At 38.1% G+C, this 19,117-nt stretch overlaps 3 protein-coding genes and 1 pseudogene across 4 annotated transcripts; 2 read left to right on the top strand and 2 right to left on the bottom strand.

The window, feature by feature from the left end:
- The first annotated feature begins 1,157 nt into the window (after nucleotides 1–1,157).
- On the top strand, nucleotides 1,158–3,531 carry LOC145494108 (uncharacterized; annotated as a pseudogene). Its single transcript, XR_014050235.1, has 3 exons — nucleotides 1,158–1,237; nucleotides 1,871–3,130; nucleotides 3,399–3,531. The product of XR_014050235.1 is annotated as an uncharacterized LOC145494108 (transcript).
- Nucleotides 3,122–8,465, bottom strand: LOC145495332 (DNA-binding transcriptional regulator BolA-like). The gene is made up of 7 exons (XM_081474925.1): nucleotides 7,182–8,465; nucleotides 6,913–6,983; nucleotides 6,153–6,206; nucleotides 5,837–5,888; nucleotides 4,912–4,976; nucleotides 4,253–4,321; nucleotides 3,122–3,931 (listed from the first exon to the last, which is right to left on the bottom strand). The coding sequence occupies exons 1-7, from the start codon at nucleotides 7,276–7,278 to the stop codon at nucleotides 3,851–3,853; spliced, it is 489 nt and encodes a 162-aa protein (XP_081331051.1). The 5' UTR covers nucleotides 7,279–8,465; the 3' UTR covers nucleotides 3,122–3,850.
- Nucleotides 8,466–8,541: 76 nt separating this feature from the next.
- LOC145494426 (uncharacterized) lies at nucleotides 8,542–14,800 on the top strand. Its single transcript, XM_081473899.1, has 7 exons — nucleotides 8,542–9,490; nucleotides 10,367–10,491; nucleotides 11,156–11,261; nucleotides 11,437–11,525; nucleotides 11,796–11,853; nucleotides 12,075–12,195; nucleotides 13,533–14,800. The coding sequence occupies exons 1-7, from the start codon at nucleotides 9,313–9,315 to the stop codon at nucleotides 13,807–13,809; spliced, it is 954 nt and encodes a 317-aa protein (XP_081330025.1). The 5' UTR covers nucleotides 8,542–9,312; the 3' UTR covers nucleotides 13,810–14,800.
- On the bottom strand, nucleotides 13,927–19,087 carry LOC145494429 (very long chain fatty acid elongase 5-like). Its single transcript, XM_081473902.1, has 4 exons — nucleotides 18,779–19,087; nucleotides 17,657–17,784; nucleotides 17,324–17,548; nucleotides 13,927–16,352 (listed from the first exon to the last, which is right to left on the bottom strand). The coding sequence occupies exons 1-4, from the start codon at nucleotides 18,792–18,794 to the stop codon at nucleotides 16,005–16,007; spliced, it is 717 nt and encodes a 238-aa protein (XP_081330028.1). The 5' UTR covers nucleotides 18,795–19,087; the 3' UTR covers nucleotides 13,927–16,004.
- Between the last annotated feature and the right edge of the window lie 30 nt (nucleotides 19,088–19,117).

Raw genomic sequence — 19,117 nt, 5'->3', positions numbered from 1 at the left:
GAGAGCTTCGTCATTGATTTTGATTAGAAGACCCGCGCATATACATGAAAAGAATCATTCATGAGAACTGAATATTTGAAAAGTCGAAAAGTTGCAAATATGCCTGGAAAAATATATATATTGACCGTAGTGCGTTTGGACGTAAGACCTCTTCGAATGCTAAGCTATTCGATCCGGAGGCTATGTGATCAGTGGCCGGTAGAACGTTTGCACAGTCCGTTGCGAAGTCATAGGTTCCAATCTAATGTGTTACCCGATTTATTGTTTTAGGTCTAGCTTACAAATAGTTACAATTTGTACAGTAGTATTATACTTTTTTTTAACAGCCTCTTTAGAGATCCGCGATATTTATCTGACGGCCTAAAAGTTTGATTTCTCGACGAAGACTACATTCAGGTAAGGTCACTGTTCTTGTACATCCCTTTAGAAGTGGACTGAAGAAGTAAAACCGGACTGAATGGGATTTGCAGATTTTTTTCTCTGGGAGAGTGCGGTTTGGGTCACCGCAACTGGGAATCACAAACAAAAACATGGAAATGGGATAGGATTTACTGATTTTCTAGGCGGCAAAATGAGCGCAAGTCATCGCAAGTGCACGCAAAGCCTGGCCAAACAGAGTCGCAAATAGACCCAAGTTTTTAACTTGGGTTCTACTTGGGAGTCCATTTGGCGAGGGCTTAACGCACACGTTGTTTGTGTAAATATATACCGGTTTCTTTTATTGTTTGCTGGTTGGGAGAATTTGTCAGGAAAGTCACTGGTGTAATGGAATTTCAGACACCTTTCTGTTTTACTTAGGAGTACGGAAGGAATATAAATTTGCCAGCAAGTAATAAATAAATTTTAAAAAACGCATATCTGTTAAAGGTCTTCTCAAAATTCCCCACCACCAAGCCTCGTTTGCGCGACAGTTTCGCAAACTTTCTTTGCCTTCTTGTTGTTTTCATGTGGGTATTTTTTCATCTTTACTGCTATGGAAATTAGTTCATGATAAAGTTTACATTTTGCATTATCAAACCGAGGTTTGGCCATGGTGGTGATTTTTGCTAGTCATGATGTCATCACATATAAGGGCTATTACTGCGTGACTTTAATATTTATCATTGTTCCTGATGGTTTCTAACAAATTGGCCCGTTGAATGCCTTAGCTAGACAACATGATGTGCAGTTGCCATGAGGCGGCACTATCTTTTGGTGCAAGCACTCAAATAGCAATATTTCATGAACATGAAAAAATGTCAGGAGAATAGCAGTGATGAGTGAATGAGGAGTTTTCAAGACCTGTTCAAACCATGCAAACCATGTCGGTTTCTTCGATACTCAGTACTGCATGCGTATGGCTTGCCCTCAGTTAGTTACCAAACTGTCGTATAACACTTCATTCAAAGTTGTACACGCCCATTGCCGTCCTATAGGTCTCTTTAGGCTCCATCCACTCTACAACGGAGAAATTTGAAAACGCAGCTTCAGTTCTATGGTTTGGCCTACGGTCCACACTAAAACGGAGCTTTTTGGAAACGATGACGTCACGATAATCATGTGATTTCCATGCTTGAGTTTTTCTCAACCAGAAATCCAAAGCTACCGGTGATTGTTGCGTTTTCAAATTTCTCTGGCTTAGTGCATTCTCTGATCCTTGGCAAAAACAAAGGGAAGTGGAGCTCTCAGTCTCAAAGACTGCAAATGGTGAAAAGTTATCACAACCACTGGATTCACACTCCGCTCAACTTATCAAAAGTTAGTTTACAAGTTTAAAAGCTAAGAAATTACAAGAATTACTTATTGGAAAAAAAAATTAATCGTTCTTTTTTCAAAGGTGATTTACATGGATAATTCGCAACTGTTGTTCAACATCTCCATCACCAATCAGTCTGCCCTTGTCAATAACAGACACAAGTCGGCATTCCGTGTTTATACCAGCATGCTCCACAACCAAGCTAGCTGTAGCTTTATTATTGGTGATAGTTGGGACTGTAGGATTTGTCGGTAACAGCCTTATTTATTACTTTATTTCCTCAAAGAGTAACACAGTTCCGTATCTACAGGCAGGTCCTTTCGTAAGGAACTTTAACTTCTACGTCAAAAGTCTAGCTCTTTCACATATACTCTCCAACACCATTTCTCTTCCTTTAGTTTACACCCAGCTAATGTTCAACTTGTTCAAATATGGCTGGCCATGCAAGGTAGTTCGCTACCTTAACATGTTGTTTTCTTCCATTACTATGAATAATTTAATCGCAATAAGCACGGAGAAGTATTTTTCAACCCGGGCTGTGCCCCGTTCTTTTACTGTCGCTACCGTTCGCAGGCTTGTGGTAGCAGCATAGATTAAGGGCTTTCTCGTCGTTGTTCCCCCGAATTTTGCATTCAACGGAATAAGATTTGAACTTGCTAACACGCATTACACAGTTGTCTGTAAAGTCGACAATGGTTACTTACCGTTTAGATTGATATTTGTAAGCTATGTTTACTTGAACATGTCGTACCAAGTCTCATCTTGAGTTATATTAACATTTCGCTGATAAAAACCGTATGGACACGGAACAGGAAAAGTGTGATGAATATTCAGATGAACAATGTTATTTAAGCGAAGATGAGGGCGGCCAAGCTACGCGGAACATATCTTCTTATTGCAATTACGCTTGCTTTTATTATTCCATATTCTGCGTCTCTTTACTGTGTCACCTATGTAATGTTAGCTAAACCATCTATCGACTTTGACTCGGATTATAAAACCAGATGTCTTACCATTGTACTGTTCTTTTCAAACAGCGCCCAAAACTTTATCAAATATGTGGTACAGATGGGCGATTTCAGATTATTTTTAAAAAAAGTGTTTTGCAATAAAGTCAGATAGTGTTAGGAATGAAAGCTAAGGGGCGAGAATCGACATAAGGGCGGTGGTCCACAAAAAAATTGTCTCTCTCTGTACAAAGTTTATTCCTTGTTAAAAAAAAAAAACGTACACATGTAAGGGATTCGGGCTTCGCCTGTGGGATTCGGATTTGGCACATTACTTTGTTTATTTAATAAAGGTTTCAACAAAAGAATACTGAGAGAATGTTTATATTTCATCAGTGAAGTACATTTACTAAAACTGCGTTCACACTGGTACCGAAACATGTTAACTGTTAAGAGTAAGAATGTTTGACAAAACAAGTTTCTGCCCACCTTTTAGCCAAAATGTTTGTTTAATCGTAGCCCCAAAATTAAACTACAGTGTACATGTACCTTGTGATGTAATTTCAATCATGATTAGTGAGAACAAACAAGATTCGATTATGATTCACCCAATGCACCACCTAATGTGAACAGTGAAACACATTTCATTCGTGATCAAACTAAACATGTTTAGGCCTAGTGTGAACACAGCTTAACTGAAGGAAATTAATGACTAGTGATTGACTGACAATAGGCCCAATGAATGCTGGCCAAACTCACATGGTACATACGCCTTTACTCTGGCTGCAGGCAAGGCATGCATGAGACTTACCGCGGCAAGTTTTAACAGCAATAAATTTTATTGTATGGTTGCCTTTTTTCTACGGTCCAGCTGGGATAATGTTGTACTATGTTGCCAGACATACAAAGCACTTATTGGTACATGTATAGTTGTGGTCAAAATGTCTTGATTTGATTTAGACTGAATTTTAGTTGTCTCCTCTGGTCTGAGGTTCTCTTACAGCAGCAAGCAGCCAAGGGAGATGGCGGTTATCTTACAGCCCCAGTTTGACAATGACACCCAAAACTCTTTTCATTCAGTTGTTGTGGAGAAATTAGTGCTTTGGTTGTGGAGTCAAATTGAAGAACTACAGCTGTACATCAAAGCAAGAAATATCACAGCAATCTGTTATCTGGCACTTCCACCTAAACAAGGTGGAGACTTAGGAACTGTCTTTGCACTGCTTTCCCACTGTTCTGGTGTCTTGGCCTGAAATTGTTATAAAATTAAAAGTACAGTATGTACAGGCTCTCAAGGTCTCCATCCTCGGGTCTCAATGAGTACCAGAAAATTATTTAAGTCACTGTAACCTCATAAAATCGCTGAGGGAGAGAAAAGGGGACAAACATGCGTGTGATACAGATTAACGTCACACCCAGACAGAGTGATGGTCATGGTGATTTAAAAGAGATCACAGTTAAGAACTGGCTTAGCAAGCTATCTAGATACAGAAGAAACTACACCAGAAGTATAGTAAGAATCCATTATTTCCCATCATTATTGAAATAGGTGCCTCGATTAAATTAGTACCTGTATTGACAAGGCATGTACACCACTTGCTAACTCTTCTTTTAGAATTTCATTGACCATTCTGTGTCTCTGTTGAATAATTTACATAAATGTCTTAATTTTAAAAATATATTTAGACTTTTAATTTAAAATATACTTAGGGTTAAAATACACTTTTGACAAAAGCTTTTAAACTGCAGTAGCAATATATTGTTGAATAAATCAACCTTATCATTGTCAATCATTGCCCAGCAAGTCCTTTGGTGGAACCCGCAGGGTAACAGATTGAGAGGGAGGAGAGATGCACTGGAGGAGGGATACAGAATGAACTATATATTCAGGAGAAGGGTACCACATCTAGGGTTACCTCTGGATGCAGCTAAAATGCCTGGCTAGGGACAGAGGGAATTGGAGGAGTTTTATCAGTGGCCTAAATGTATGCTAAAAAATGGAGTGGACAGGCTTCAGATTGGTTCAGGGATTTGTCAGTCACAAGCACATAAATATTGAAAAAACTTTTTACTCTCAAGACTGAGGATGCTAAGTTTGGGGTACCATGCATATGCACATAAATTATAAAGGCCCACATGTTAGCCCTATTTCAGGTTAAAATTGAAATCACAATTGAGGATGAACTTAAATTTCAGTTTCCAAAATATTGAAAACTATTGACTTCACACCTGAATTAAGGGCTTATCTTTAAAGTTTGAAGACACAACCACCACCTTGAAATGAGTTTCTGAACCTAGACAAATTCAGAAGAATAATGATCAATAAGTGCTTGATTGACTAACAGTCCCAAACACAGGTAAAAATCTAAACTTTCAAACCCAACACACCAAAGGATTCTAACTTTACAGTTTTGATGATCTCTGAACTGAGAACACCCAGGTAATAAATTTCTGATACATGTATTAAAAGCAGGTGCTGAAGATGCCTGAAAATCATTTAATTTTACAAATTAATTATTTAAAATAATTTCCAATTTCCAGGCATTTTTCCAATAATTCTGCATACTTTGGAAGTTGCTGGCAGAGTTCCCATTAACGCACAGGTGTGCGTTTTATACACATAAAAAATAAAAAGAACGCACAGTTTTTTGGCAAAGGGCGTCCTTGGGACACAGGAAAAAGTTCCGAAAATTTAATTAGTAATTAGGCAAAGGACCCCTGAAAAGCAAAAAGAACCTGCAACTCTTTGGAGCTGGGGCTCCCAAGGACCCTTAACTATCAAAACTAGTGTGAACTCTGGTTGGACTAAAGATCATGTGAATATAAACCCGTCCACTTTTTATTTTTTTAAGGACTTAGTAAATTACTATTTCCCATGATTTTCAGTTTTCTCCAAATTAACACATCTACACTATATTTGGTTTGATCAATTGTTTCACTAGCTACATTGTAGACCATTAAATACAACATTCTTCATCTCCTCGTACTTTTTTAAATCACATTCTGTGACAGACATTACAATCCCTCTGTACAGGGATCAAGGTCAAAGGTCATAGTCATACAAACACTGACATGTAGTGAGAGATTAACCATGCTGAAAAAACACCAATCAAAGATTTATAACTGTTACATTAAAATGATGTACAGATCATACCTTTTGGAACATTATGCATGTAGCTCTCATTGATAACATCTAAATACACAGGCTGAAACAGTATAACACAATTTTTTTTCATTCCTGGAAATCTTACAACAAAAGTTACGTTTGAGAGTTAATGAAATCTAGCAACATTACACAAAGACAAGAGCATAAATGGAAGAATTAACAGGGTGCAAAGGAAACAAATTTTGCTCTCTGGTGTAAATTGGCAAACATGTTGATGTGGGTCAAATGGCTTTCATTATGTATTGAGCAAAATGTATTGCACAATAAAATTATTACATGCATATCATTAAGCTTACATCAGTACCTTAAATTCCTTTGTTAGCTTTTGAGTGATTACTTTTTCAACTGACATCATAAGCTGATAGGAGGGAAGCAACAAAAGTTAGATGGAAAAGGAGTGATGACATGTGCTTATTTAAATATGAACTGAAGGTTTCTGCCATCATGTGTTCTAAAGGCATCTGCAGTCGAGTGTCTATCGATACCCCCAATCAATACCCTTGATCAATCCCAGATCAAACCTTGATCGATAACTCAATCGATACTCAATCAACACCTCGGTTGACACTCGATCAACACTTGATTGACATCTCGCTCAAGAGTTGACTAATTCTTACAGACATGCCATCGAGTATTGGTTGAAACATATGAGTCGATTGACACTTGGCCAACTAACCACGACTGTTAGTTGCGTGTCAATCCAGACGTTGATCAAGTATCAGTTCAGATGTCAGTCATGAGTTGATCCAGATGTTGATTGAGTGCTGATCAAGAGTCAATCAAGGGTATCAATTGGCATTCAACCACAGATACCTTTGGGACACATGATCTGGTTTCTCTAATGGCTTGCTAGTTATTTTCACTACCAAGAAGTGTTCAAGTTCAGAACTCAAAGTAAATCATGTAAATTGACACCTAACTACATGAGTGGCAAGCGTTACCAATACTTTCTTTTTGTAAGTAACACTTGTAAGCTTACATGTAGGTCTAACACACATAAGGACAAAGTTCACAGATAGCTGTAAAGTGATTACACAACCTTATCTTGTGTTGCATTTTGTTACCTGAGAAGCACTTGACAATAGTTTTGTTTCTCTTGGCCTAGCAGTAGCTGGTAATATTCTCGTCAGGCAGACTGAAAACAACAGGTAATTTCAAATAATTTTATTTAATTACCGTTTTCACAAAATTAAGGCTGCGTATAAACATCCAGTTTTCCTCATCAGACCCTCTCGTGGGAAAAAATATAGAACAATAACCCACTTAAAAGTATTTCTACACCAGAGAATTAAAACTACGGCAGCAGAATTGTCGATAAATTTGAACCAATTACCTCTAAACATGGAGAATTCTTGGTTGCAAACACATTTGATTTCTCCGCTTGATCCCAGACTACCACCTACTGACCAGCGGATTGCACTGTAATTCATTCACGACCACACATTCTATCCGAACTCTATCCTATCTCGGACCGGAGAAAGGATTGGCCCCGGTCATATTGGCCAGAAAAATCCTTTGTATTATTGCCACTTTTATACCCGATCAGTGAGTAATGGGTTCACAGTACATTCTGTGTATTCTTAGACTGCAAGCAGTCTGTTTCTCTCTCGAAATTATGCAGGGATTATGAGGCGAGACGTTTTAGCGTTGGAATGGGACACGACATAGGCGCGGCTATTCGGCCATACCGCCCTTTCGCGTTCATGATGGCTAAACACCAGTCTTATGGTGACCCTGAGAGAAAACACCAGCTGCCGGCAGTCTGGTATTTTCTACGTAATACTAATCCTACGTAGAGGGTACGATAGTTCGTTGGCCATACAACAGTTTGTCTTGCTTGTTCAGCAATATTACTTACTTCCATGATCTACAAATGTTTGCTCCGCCGTGCGTATAGCACTTTGCTGACCCAGTTGGCCGTAGTGTTACTGTATTAGCAAATTATCTCATCCTTTTTCAACGACGACCCCCGGGGTGGGTACTTTGGGAATTTCTGGGTGGGGATGTGCCGCTGAGACCCTGAAACCCTTAACCTATACCAGAGCTAGTTCAGCTGAATTTTGCTACCCTATACTAGCGTAAACTCCCCAGATCCCCCATCTATCGACACTGTTGAGGCTGATTTGCGTAAATTTAAACTTGCCGATTTGAATTTTTTTATATTTTTCACTGGCAATTCCTGGTTTCCTTAGTCTAGATATAAAATCTTCAACCAACTAGTCAGTTTCGTGAAAAATGATACCCTATTCTAGACCCAAACGCTCTGATTTATATACCCTATCCTAGAGTAAACTGCTTGAAAACCATACCCTTCACAGCGGCACATACCTATATAGCCCATATATGGCAGTTACCCCCCGGGCGACGACCCTACTTGACATACACACAACATAGTTACTAAATACAGTTGAATCCCGCTATTTCGAATTCTCAGAGGACGTGAATAATAGTCCGAAATAGCGGGAGTTCGAAATAATCGATCACGGTAAATGACTGAAGGGTGGACCCAAGGGAAATGGCCTAGAGTTCGAAATAACGGAAAATTCGAAATAACCAAGTTCGAATTAGTGGGGTCCAACTTTACTCAAGGTTTTTTCATGTTTTGACAATTACAGAATACCCGTCCAGCTAAAAGCGTTACCATTTAACTTTAGTCTTAACCTCGGCACCGCGGTCCCGAAGTCAACGTCTATGAATTTTACTCTTAACTTTAGCAGTAACGTAACGTAACGTAACGCAACGCAACGCAACGCAACGCAACGCAACGCAACGCAACGCAACGCAACGCAACTTAACATTAAAAGTGACTGCCGTAGTTTTTGAATACAAGTTGTCAAGGGGAGGCAGTAAAAGGTACTGTGCCACCGTGGTCCGCAGTCCCATAGTTTTTGAATAATGAAAAGGTCTAAGATTAAATCGCACTGCCACCGCAGTCCGCAGTCCGGTAGACTTGAATAAGAAGTTGAAAAGGCCTGGCACTAAATCGGACTGCCACCGCGGTCCGCAGTGCCGCACTGAAAGAATATGAATATTAAATCTTCATGGAGTAAATTTGGCAGTGTTGATTACATTTGTATTGTTGCCACCGCGGTCCGCAGTCCCGCATAGAAGGAAAATGAATATTAAATCTCGAAGGAGTAAATTTTGCAGTGTGGATTTAAGCATTTCTCACGGAATTCTAGTAAGTTAGCTTTAGTTGGACAAAGCTCGCACCTCGTTACTCTCGTTGATTTTGCTGACCAAATTGCAATCGCAGTCGCATCTTCTGATCAGCGGTAACCACAGCGTCCCACAATGCATTGCACGGGAAACATAACAAAAAAATGAAAGATGGCGGCGGAGCGCGAATCCCTGGGGTATTTAAAATTTGCGAGAAAATAAATGAGCTATGGATGATGGAACACCACTGCTCTTAGTACAATATCAAAGATGACTTTCTGGTGTTCTTAAAATACGTATACCAAATGCTCAAGTTTCTTAGGAAGAGAAACAAGCAGCCAGCAGAGCCACTGGGGCAAGCTGAAAATGCGACAGACGAGGAGGGCAGCGCAGATGAACTGCAGCCCACAGTGGACTATCTGGAAGAGGTGTTAAAGCCTTTGTTTGAAAGAATACAGCCAACGGCCCCTGAGGAATATGTTGGTATGTATAATTCAATTGCATTTGTGAGCGTAATTTTAGTTCACCGTAGTCAAGTTGTGCGTACCAGAATTCATCAACCTCCGCTTTCTGGCTCAATTCAACATGAGCATTTTCCGAAAACTTTCCCTTTTTTCAAAGAGAGATTCAAAAATCTCTATACCTCCTCCTGCTCCAATTGCGAGTCCTGTTGAAGAAGAAAAGATTGACAATGCTGGATCTAAGAAACAACGTCTTGATCTGGTGATGACGTCTTGCTTACGGAGTGAGATTGGAAAAGGTACAGACGATTAACTAACATAGCTGAATTGGTGCAAACACTTAAGAAAGTGTTGGAGTTATAGAATTAAATATTTCAATCCCCCATCTGCTACTCGGGTTTACTTATAAACTTTAAAATTGTTAGGCTTTAAGCTTTCCATCAGGTTATGTAAACAGGGACACTATTAATTTTCTCTTGTGTAACAGAATTCTTTGGTCAAAAAATTTTTCAAAAGTCTGTATGATTATCAATTCGTGTGCTTCGAAGGAAGCATGCAGTCACACAAATTTGACCATAACACCAGGTTAGAGACTGAGACATTTAAAAGGATTCATTCACAATAATAGTTATTTAAGTTATTTTGGCCACATGCAAAATTACTTTAAACTGAAGGAAGCCTGAAAATAAAACTTAACTAAGATAGAAGAACACCAAAGAGATAATAATAAATCCATGAAAGAACAAGGATGGTTAAGGATGGAAAAGAAGACTAAAGTAGATTACAAACAATGAACTTGAAAAATGTACTAGGCTAACCTTTTCAAGATTTGCAAACTGTGATACAAGACAAATACATAGAAACACAAATTGGTCATCATATGACAATTTGTTTCTAGTTCCAGTAGCAGAAGTGGAGCGACTCTGGTCCAGATTCCAGCAGCTTGGACTCAATGATGATCAAACTCTGCCAAGTGAGACATTCCAGCAACATCCTTACTCAACAGATCCTTTTGTGAGACAGGTTATTTATTTATTGTTGTAATTTTCTTGAACCCTTATTTAAATAAATATTTCCTTGCTGAAAGGTTTAACTTTCAATAGCAAAGCTAAAGCACTTTCAGCATGTACAGTGCATTTTACCATGAAATTTTTGCTCCGCGTCAAACGTAGGATCTTCAATTATCATGCATTTACCAAAAGATCTTCAAGGCTTTTACATGATACTCCTGTCGTGGATCCTGCTTGATCCTTAGAAATGTTTTATGATCCTAGTAAAATCTTAATCAAATACATGTACTAGAGGATTTTGAAGGGTTTTTGCAAAGACATTTGCTTTGATTTTTGTTCTTCCAGGATCTTTTTTAGATCCTTGTCATAGTGAAGGACTTTTAGGATCTTCCAAATATCATTTACAAATCCTAGAAAAATCCTTATCTTTTAAGATCTTTTGTAGATCTTTGATGATGTCCAAAGATCAAGCATGAGGATAAGCACTACATTATACCTAATGCAAGTGTTATATAACTAGTTTCACAAGTTAGTGTTGCAGTAGCTACAGTTGGTGGATTTCTCGTGTGAGAGATAATAGTAAGACAAGAATCACACCATGCACTGACATCGGAAAGTTTAACTGTTTGAATTATTCGTGGCATCATTTTGATTATTTCTTGATTGAACTGAATTAGATTTGGAGGACTTTTCCAAGAGATGAGAATGGAAATGTGACTTTCCATTCATTCGTTGGTGTATTGATGTGGTGGAAAACTGCACCACTGGACCAGAAGCTGGCAGGTGAGGTACACTGTATCATTCATCTGACAAGGGATCATTTCATTGCAGCTTTATCACCAATGCTTGGCGGCCAGAATGTTCATTCTGGGGCCCCCTTGACTGAACATGGGCATTCCAGTGATTATTTTAATAATAGTTATTAAATGAATTCATGATGTTTTTAATTTGCTTCTAGGTATTTTTAAGCTGCTCAACAAATCACAGCCTTTGGATGTCCCTGCCTTACAGCAAATCATCACAAAGCTTGATAGCAGTCTTGATGAAGTAAGTACTCATTACCTTAGTTATTGTGTTTAATATAATTAATAACAAAGGCACTGCATTTCCCCCAGATTAAAACAGAACATTTATAATAGGTGAAATATCAGATCATTTTACATCTTGTACAGATTTGATCGATTACTGTGCATGCACAGATTACTGTACATGCAAATAAAGGTTTATTGATGCCACTTATAACACCAATCATGAGGAGCTTTTACTGAATTAATAGCAGATAAGCTTCTGTCATAATTTGCATTTTGTTTCTTACAGGAAACTGCCAAGTCCAAAGCAGAGTTGTTAGTGAAAACAATTGATGACAAGGACCAAGGTTAGCTGTTACTAAAATACGTGTTAATACCAGTAAAGAACAAATATCCAAGCCAAATTGATAAGATCTTTGGCTTGGATATTTACTTTGTTCACTATAATCTTATACAATTTTGGTGCATTTCCTGCAAGAGGTTTACTAAGTCTACCATTTGGAGAGCCTCCCATACAGTCATTTGTTATTTGTTATTCTGTTCCTAATATCTTTATTTCTTTGCTTAGGATACATTGATGTTGACCAGTGGGTTAATTGGGTTTTACAACTTCCAGAAGATGAAATCACCAAACTCACCAAGTTTACCATTTTACCAGCAGAGATGGGCACACAGACGCCGCACAGCAGGTGAGAAATAAACCCGAGATATGCAGGGGTTTTGTTAAGGACTGGGAGCCAGACAAATAGACCTTTTCCACATTCCAATAAACAATCGCTCCGAGTCAAGGTCAGGGTGGACAAAAATACAGAAAATGTATGAGAATGTCCACCCCAACCTCGCTGTGGTACTATTGTTCAAACACTCTGTAGTGGAATGCAGGAAAGGCCTATTGAGTGGCTGTGAGGTGGATTTTGCCTTCCTTGTTTGACCATCTGCAGGAAAGTTTTCTCATAAAAGAGTTAAGTTCATAATGTTTTGCATGACTTTTAGAAACCAATTGCCTTCCAGTTGAAAATGTAAATGAAATCCCTGGAAATGTAATGTATGAGTGTAGGGGAGAACGGATGGGACAGTGGTGAGAGCACTCGCCTCCCACCAATGTGGCCTGGGTTTGATTCTGTCCCACTGCCATATGTGGGTTGAGTTTGTTGTTGGTTCTCGCCTTGCTCCGAGGGTTTTCTCCAGGTTTTCCCATTTTCCTCCCTCCACAAAAATCAACATCTGCAAATTCCAATTCGACCTGTGAAAACCAGCTAAGGCTGCTGTGGCTTCCTATCTAAATATTAAATATTAAAAACAAACTGAAAACTGGTTTAACTGACTGTCTTTCAACAGTCAGAAACTAATGTAATCTATTCTCTTACCTATGAAATTATTACTCCCAGCTATAACAAGAAAATGATTCAAATCAGAGGTTCAGCTGTATAAAATTTGCCGCTTTCATTTTATTGTGCAGTAGTACATGTAGCTTTTAGGTTCTTCAACCAGTAAACAACAATGTTAGAGTGTCAAGAAATGAAATCCATTTGTTAAAAGCTTTTAATTACAATAATGATAAAAAAAAATAGCTATTTCTTGAAGTGGACATACATGCATGTATCCTCGCAGTTGTAGTCTGCACAAATGACCTCCGGAGAGGAAAGACTTCTGATATAACATATCTAAATTAAGCACCCACTATCAATTTCTGCTTTTTACTAGTGAAATATTTATAGTAAGCTGATTAAGAGAAATATTTAGATTCAAAACTAACTTTGAAAAAAGGAAAACAATTTTGCCTCATTTTCATGCCCAGTATTTGGGTCAGTTATTTTAAGCTGTAATTTCACAGTTAAAAATTCAAAATCAGGCCTGCTGAACAATTTTTTCGTGTTCAGCGCATAATTTTCATCTTAGTAAAGACGTGTGTTTACCAACTTTTCCTTGAGTTTGCTGACAGAAGTTTAAAGTAGCAGGCTTAATTTCTTGAAATTTCTCCCAGTCTGACTAATGTTCAAATATGATCGTTATTTATTATTGCTAGGGCAAGGTCAGAAAATCAGTCAGCCATCTCAAATGAGTTTCTAGTGGACATTGCCAGTAGAATTGGTGAAAAAGACTGGATTCCATTGGCCCGTGAACTTGGTTTTACCAAGCAGGAAATACGAGATGTGAAGAAGAAGTACCCACATCGTTCACGAGAACAAGTTTATCAGATTTTACTGCTTTGGACAGAAAAGATGGGACAAGAGGCAACTGTTGCCACATTAGAACTGTCGTTGAGTAAATCTGGAGTGGATACACAGGCAAACCATCCATAAGTCACAAACATCTTTATTTATTCATGAGAAGTGGGTTGAAATTAACCCAGATAAGAATGGCTGTACAAAATTGATGTAACAGAAAATTACAGAACATTATTATTAAATACTTTTATAATATTTGTTACATTTTAGGGTAGAAGATGATAACAAGTAAAATTTGTTTTTAGTTACGTTGTTGATGTACATTGTATGAGGTATAAAAGTGCAATGGTATACAGTGTTAAATATTGTTGTATTATAAGTATTGTGTGATAAAGTAATTAATTAATTAAATAAATTATTGTCAAGGAAAAGGTTGTTGTTATTCATCATGGTAGATGCAATAATAAAGTGTATTATCGTTTGTCACATGATGTAATCACTTTAGATGTAGATCGCGATGTTTGGACTGCTTACTGCTAGTCTTCGTCAGGCGATGAGGTTGACTGATTACACGGTATCATTTATATCACAAAGGTCGGCTGTAATTGGTGCATTTCGATCCTCCTATTGTTCCATTGTTCCAATGAGTAGCTGTTCCCTCAGTGGTCCGCTGTTGTACCGTTCTCCTGTTGTTGTGTTTTTTGATCGATCAAAAACACAACAGGAGAACGGTACAACAGCAGATCAAAAAACACTGTTCTCCTGTTGTGTTTTTTGATCGATCAAAAAACACAACAACAGGAGAACGGTACAACAGTGGACCACTGAGGGAACAGCTACTCGTTGGAACAATGGAACAATAGGAGGATCGAAATGCACCAATCACAGCCGACCTTTGTGATATAAATGATACCGTGCAATCAGTCGATCTTATCGCCTGAAGAAGACTAGCAGTAAGCAGTCAAAACGTCGCGATCTACATCTCAAGTGACTACATCGTGTGACAAACGATAATACACTTTATTATTAAATAAATTATTCTTGTCAGTATATAAGAATCATTATAACAGTGTAAAATTTGTAACAGCTACCGGTATAAACAGTATTATTATTATAATATTATAATATGTCAAATTATTCTAACTTGCATTGACAGCGATGAGTTGTTACAAGTATGATCAGTTGGAGGATGGATATATAGATGACATCATTAACAGTTTTTTGTTTGGTTATTATATAAAACAAAAAGATTGCTATGCATCTGTTCAGTAAATAGATCATAGAAGATGTAAAAAGGTGGTAGGAACATCATTCAGTGACACACTTGGCTATCACCTTCCACTTTTTTCTTCTTAACACATTTTGCATCATCTGTGATCAATTACTGAACAGATGCATGACAAAATAGAATCTCTTTGTTAAATTTAACGATTTATTTGCCATGCAATTTGCACCATTCAAAAACCTTAACACAACAATCTTCATGATTTCCTTGAATTAAAACAAAATCAGGTGAAACAAACACACAAAATAAATGTGAATAATTTAGACAAGAGTGAACCTAGAATTATTTGTTGAATGTTCTTGTGTTGCAAGCAAAATCAGTCATAAGAGAAACAAATAAACCACCAGTCACACAGTAAAAATATTATCCATGTGGTATAATATATGGATTAGATAATTAAGTAATAGAGAACATGTACCATGTTTCTATGGAGCTATAGAAACACAAGTGGAAGTTTGGGAGAACAAGAAAAGCTGTGGGAACACAAGCTGATAGGAGAGTGTTTTCACAGCTCTTTTGAGTTCTCCCAAACTTTCACAACTGTTTCTATAGCTTGATATAAGCACAAAGAAAATGTTTTCTGTCTTTTAAAGAAGAGCCCAAAGAAAACAATGTGCCTACAACAACTTTTCTGTGTTTCTATCGAGTTTTAGTATAAATCTACAAGTGTTCTATCACGAAAGCCGCTCATTGATTGGCTACGCTACTCACTATCTATTCTGTGATAGATAGTGAGTAGCGTAGCAGTGTGCACTTGTTAACAGAATGACGGCCGCTTTGCGTTTTGGAAGTGTCTGAAGTCTGAGTATTTAGATAAAGTTCTCTATCGATTTCTATACATCATAGTTGACTCGGACTGCACCCTCGTCAACTATCACACGATAGAAATCTCAAGCTCATATTCTAATTGTTTGATAGAAACTTTTTTTTTTTAAAGAAACCAATTAGTGCGCACATTTTCTTCGGGCTATTGTCCATTTAACTCTTAACTCACAAGTTTTGAATTTACAAAGCAATCAAATATAACACTAGCAAGAAAATTGTCTCATTCAGTTTTTTTGTCAGGCCTAACTTTTAGAAAAGCATGGTAATAGAAGTTGCCGAACAAACCAAGCATGCTAAAGCCATAGAATATGCTATAAACACAGAAACCATGATGCAAATAACCTACAGAAGAGTGAATAATACCAATGACAAACTGGAACATTTGAAGCTGCGTCATTTGTTGCTTCCATTGCGGCCTCTGGGAGGGATTAAGGGCTGATTGGCCATAGTAAAGGTAGAGAAAGACGTGTACAAATGAATTCATGCCCAACATGACTCCAATTGCTGGCCACGGAGAAACATGATAGGCATAGTCACTCAGTAACAAGATACTTGCATGATGGTACACCTGAAAAAAAAAATGAATAATAAAACAAATGGGACAAACCTATAAGAAGGAAATGATAACAATATCATATTTAGTAAACCATTATAGGCTTGGGACAATTCTTTTTTAGTAAAAACATGAGGGACAGAGCACCAGTAATACTAAACTTTCCAGAAAATATCCATACCCCTTGCACAGACTCAGAGGGGGTTTTGGTTTGAGTCCCCCCCCCCCCCTCCCCACCGCCCCACCCTTCAAACCACTCTGGAAATTCTAGTTTTCACTGGCACTTTCTTTACATATTTTGGCCTTTGACATGCCCCTCCCCCTTGAAATCTCCAATAATCCTCCTTGGGGTAGGTATGGATATTTTCTTGAACCACAAACCTTTACAAGTAAGATTTACAATTGCTAATATAACACAAATGCAAAACCGATGAACTAAAAAGAGATAAAAATCCTTTCATCCTTAGTTTTTAGATCTGTATAATAACTCAAAAGTTGATTGAATGGTCCAACATTTTGTAGCACGATTTAATTTTCAACACATGGCTACTTCAGCTCTCTTGTGACAATATCAAATGGTTGAAACATATACTCACCCCAGGGGGTTTCCTGTATGAAATTGGTCAGGTGATCATTGGAAATTCTATGAGGAACTCCTCAAAGTATGGGAATCATGTTTTGTGGGTGCAGCCTCTTTGAAATACCAAACCATGAATGTCAACTCTCAAAGGGTCCTAGTCGCCTTTGTTTTCCTGTGCATGTGAGAGTTTGGCTATGATGCATTTGATTGGGAGCATGTTGTAACAAAGGAAATCACTGTGAAACAACTTACAGTAAAACAATAAATTTCACTTCACGATGAAATATCAGTACTTTTGATGGCATAAACAATGCCGGAGGCTGACTAAGGTCCTTTAAGAGGTCACATTGATGGGAGTCCCTACAGTGTAGGTGTCCTCTGCCTTAAGTCCAAAGTCTAAACTTACGTGTAAAAATGTGATTTGTCTCTGCCGATGTCTGAGAATCATGAACACTGTATCCAGTAATTCCAGGTGTTTGGTGATCCAGTATATAAAGAATGCGTGTTTAACATCAGGGTCTGGTACCATGGCAAACATGTACAGTAAACCTCCATGATAAAATGACTTGATAATAGCAGCCAAAGAATACAAGCTGAGAGCACTACACAGAAAGTTGTACCCCACAAGAACCTGAAATTACAAAATGTTTCCTGTGAGTTACAAATGTAGAAACTAAAAATCTACCATGCAATTTATCAGAGGGTGTGGTCCCCTGTTTAAACACAATATTGTCTTTACCTTCTGCAATCCAAGTGGAGAAGTACATTTTTTCCACAGTGAAGATGTTGTAATAAGAACCAAATAAACGACAACCACAGGAAATGCCTGCAGTCCTAAGACAGCTTTTAAAAACGTCAAGTACTTTTCTGGCAAGAAAGAAGAGTGATATAATCAGTGTAATTGCTTAGTGGTTCATTGGCTTGTATTAATCATGACTGAAATATTTATTTGCATAATAAATCAGGGGACCTCTTCAGGAATAAACCTACAGGTAAAGTCTCAGAGCCAAATTTATTTGAAGAACATTTTGATAATGGGAGGTGCCGTGGCCTCATGGTTAGTGTGCTCGTCTCCAGGTCGAGCAGTTCGTGTTCGAGCCCTGGCCGGGGACATTGTGTTGTGTTCTTGGGCAAAACACTTACCTCTCACAGTGCCTCTCTCCACCCAGGTATAATTTATAAATGGGTACTGGTGAATTTAATGCTGGGGGTAGTCCTGCGGTGGACTAGCAACTGGAAATACTCCTAGTCACTTCATGCCACAGCACCCGGGATAAGCTCTGGCGTGATGGGCCACTTGGCTTGTATGCAGTTAATATAACTTGGTAACTTCATATCTATATTTGGTAAGGTGTTTTTTATTTGATAGACTGTTTTTCTTTGCTTTTATGCATTTTATTATTATTATTATTATTATTATTATTATTATTATTATTATTATTATTATTATTATTTACTATTTTTTCATTTTTCATTTGAATAACCCACCTCACCCCCAACCCATCCCATCCCCACCCCTGAAGGTTTGCAACCGTTTAGATGGCGGGCGGGCCGATATCGCGATCAAACCTCGAAAGTTTGAGTGAATGGAGAATGCCATCAACGGCAGGTTTTAAGAACTACAAATTATAAATTAATTCAAAATCTTCATTAACTGGCCTTTATCCTTTTAAAGAATCATTGGGAACTTTCCCATACAAAAACTAAGTATAAAAGCAGATCGGTGTTCACGACTCGCTCACGAAACCCAGAGAGAAATCCGCGAAAATTAAGCTGCTAAAAACGATTTTTTTTTTTACACGTGTTGTACACACGTGTTGTACATCTACATGCAGAAGGTGCTATGTCAACGGTAACATACCTGCCCGCGACTCCATCGCAAACAGAGATAGAGTTCAGTGGCCTGCTGCCTTTTAGTTCCGTTTGTAGTATAAATCTTCACAGGTTAATGCAAAGTGCATAGTTGGAGACTGGGCTCGATATGTCACGCAAGAAATATCACGCAAGGGAGCTCACTGTCATGTGGCCATGCAGATTTATTGGAGGTTCAACTCCCATAGGATTTGTTTCGGACACCGACCCAACATGACCGCCGTTTTATTGTTATTAGACACCAATCCCAATATGGATACCGTGACATCATGTGCAAACACTCTATTATCGTCATGAGTGCCCCCTGACATTCTCGTCTGTCATTTTC

This window comes from Orbicella franksi, chromosome 8 (genome assembly GCF_964199315.1).
Source record: "Orbicella franksi chromosome 8, jaOrbFran1.1, whole genome shotgun sequence".
Lineage (NCBI taxonomy): Eukaryota > Metazoa > Cnidaria > Anthozoa > Scleractinia > Merulinidae > Orbicella > Orbicella franksi.
The sequence above is the reverse complement of the archived record's forward strand: the minus strand, read 5'-3'. Positions and strand labels throughout refer to the sequence as shown.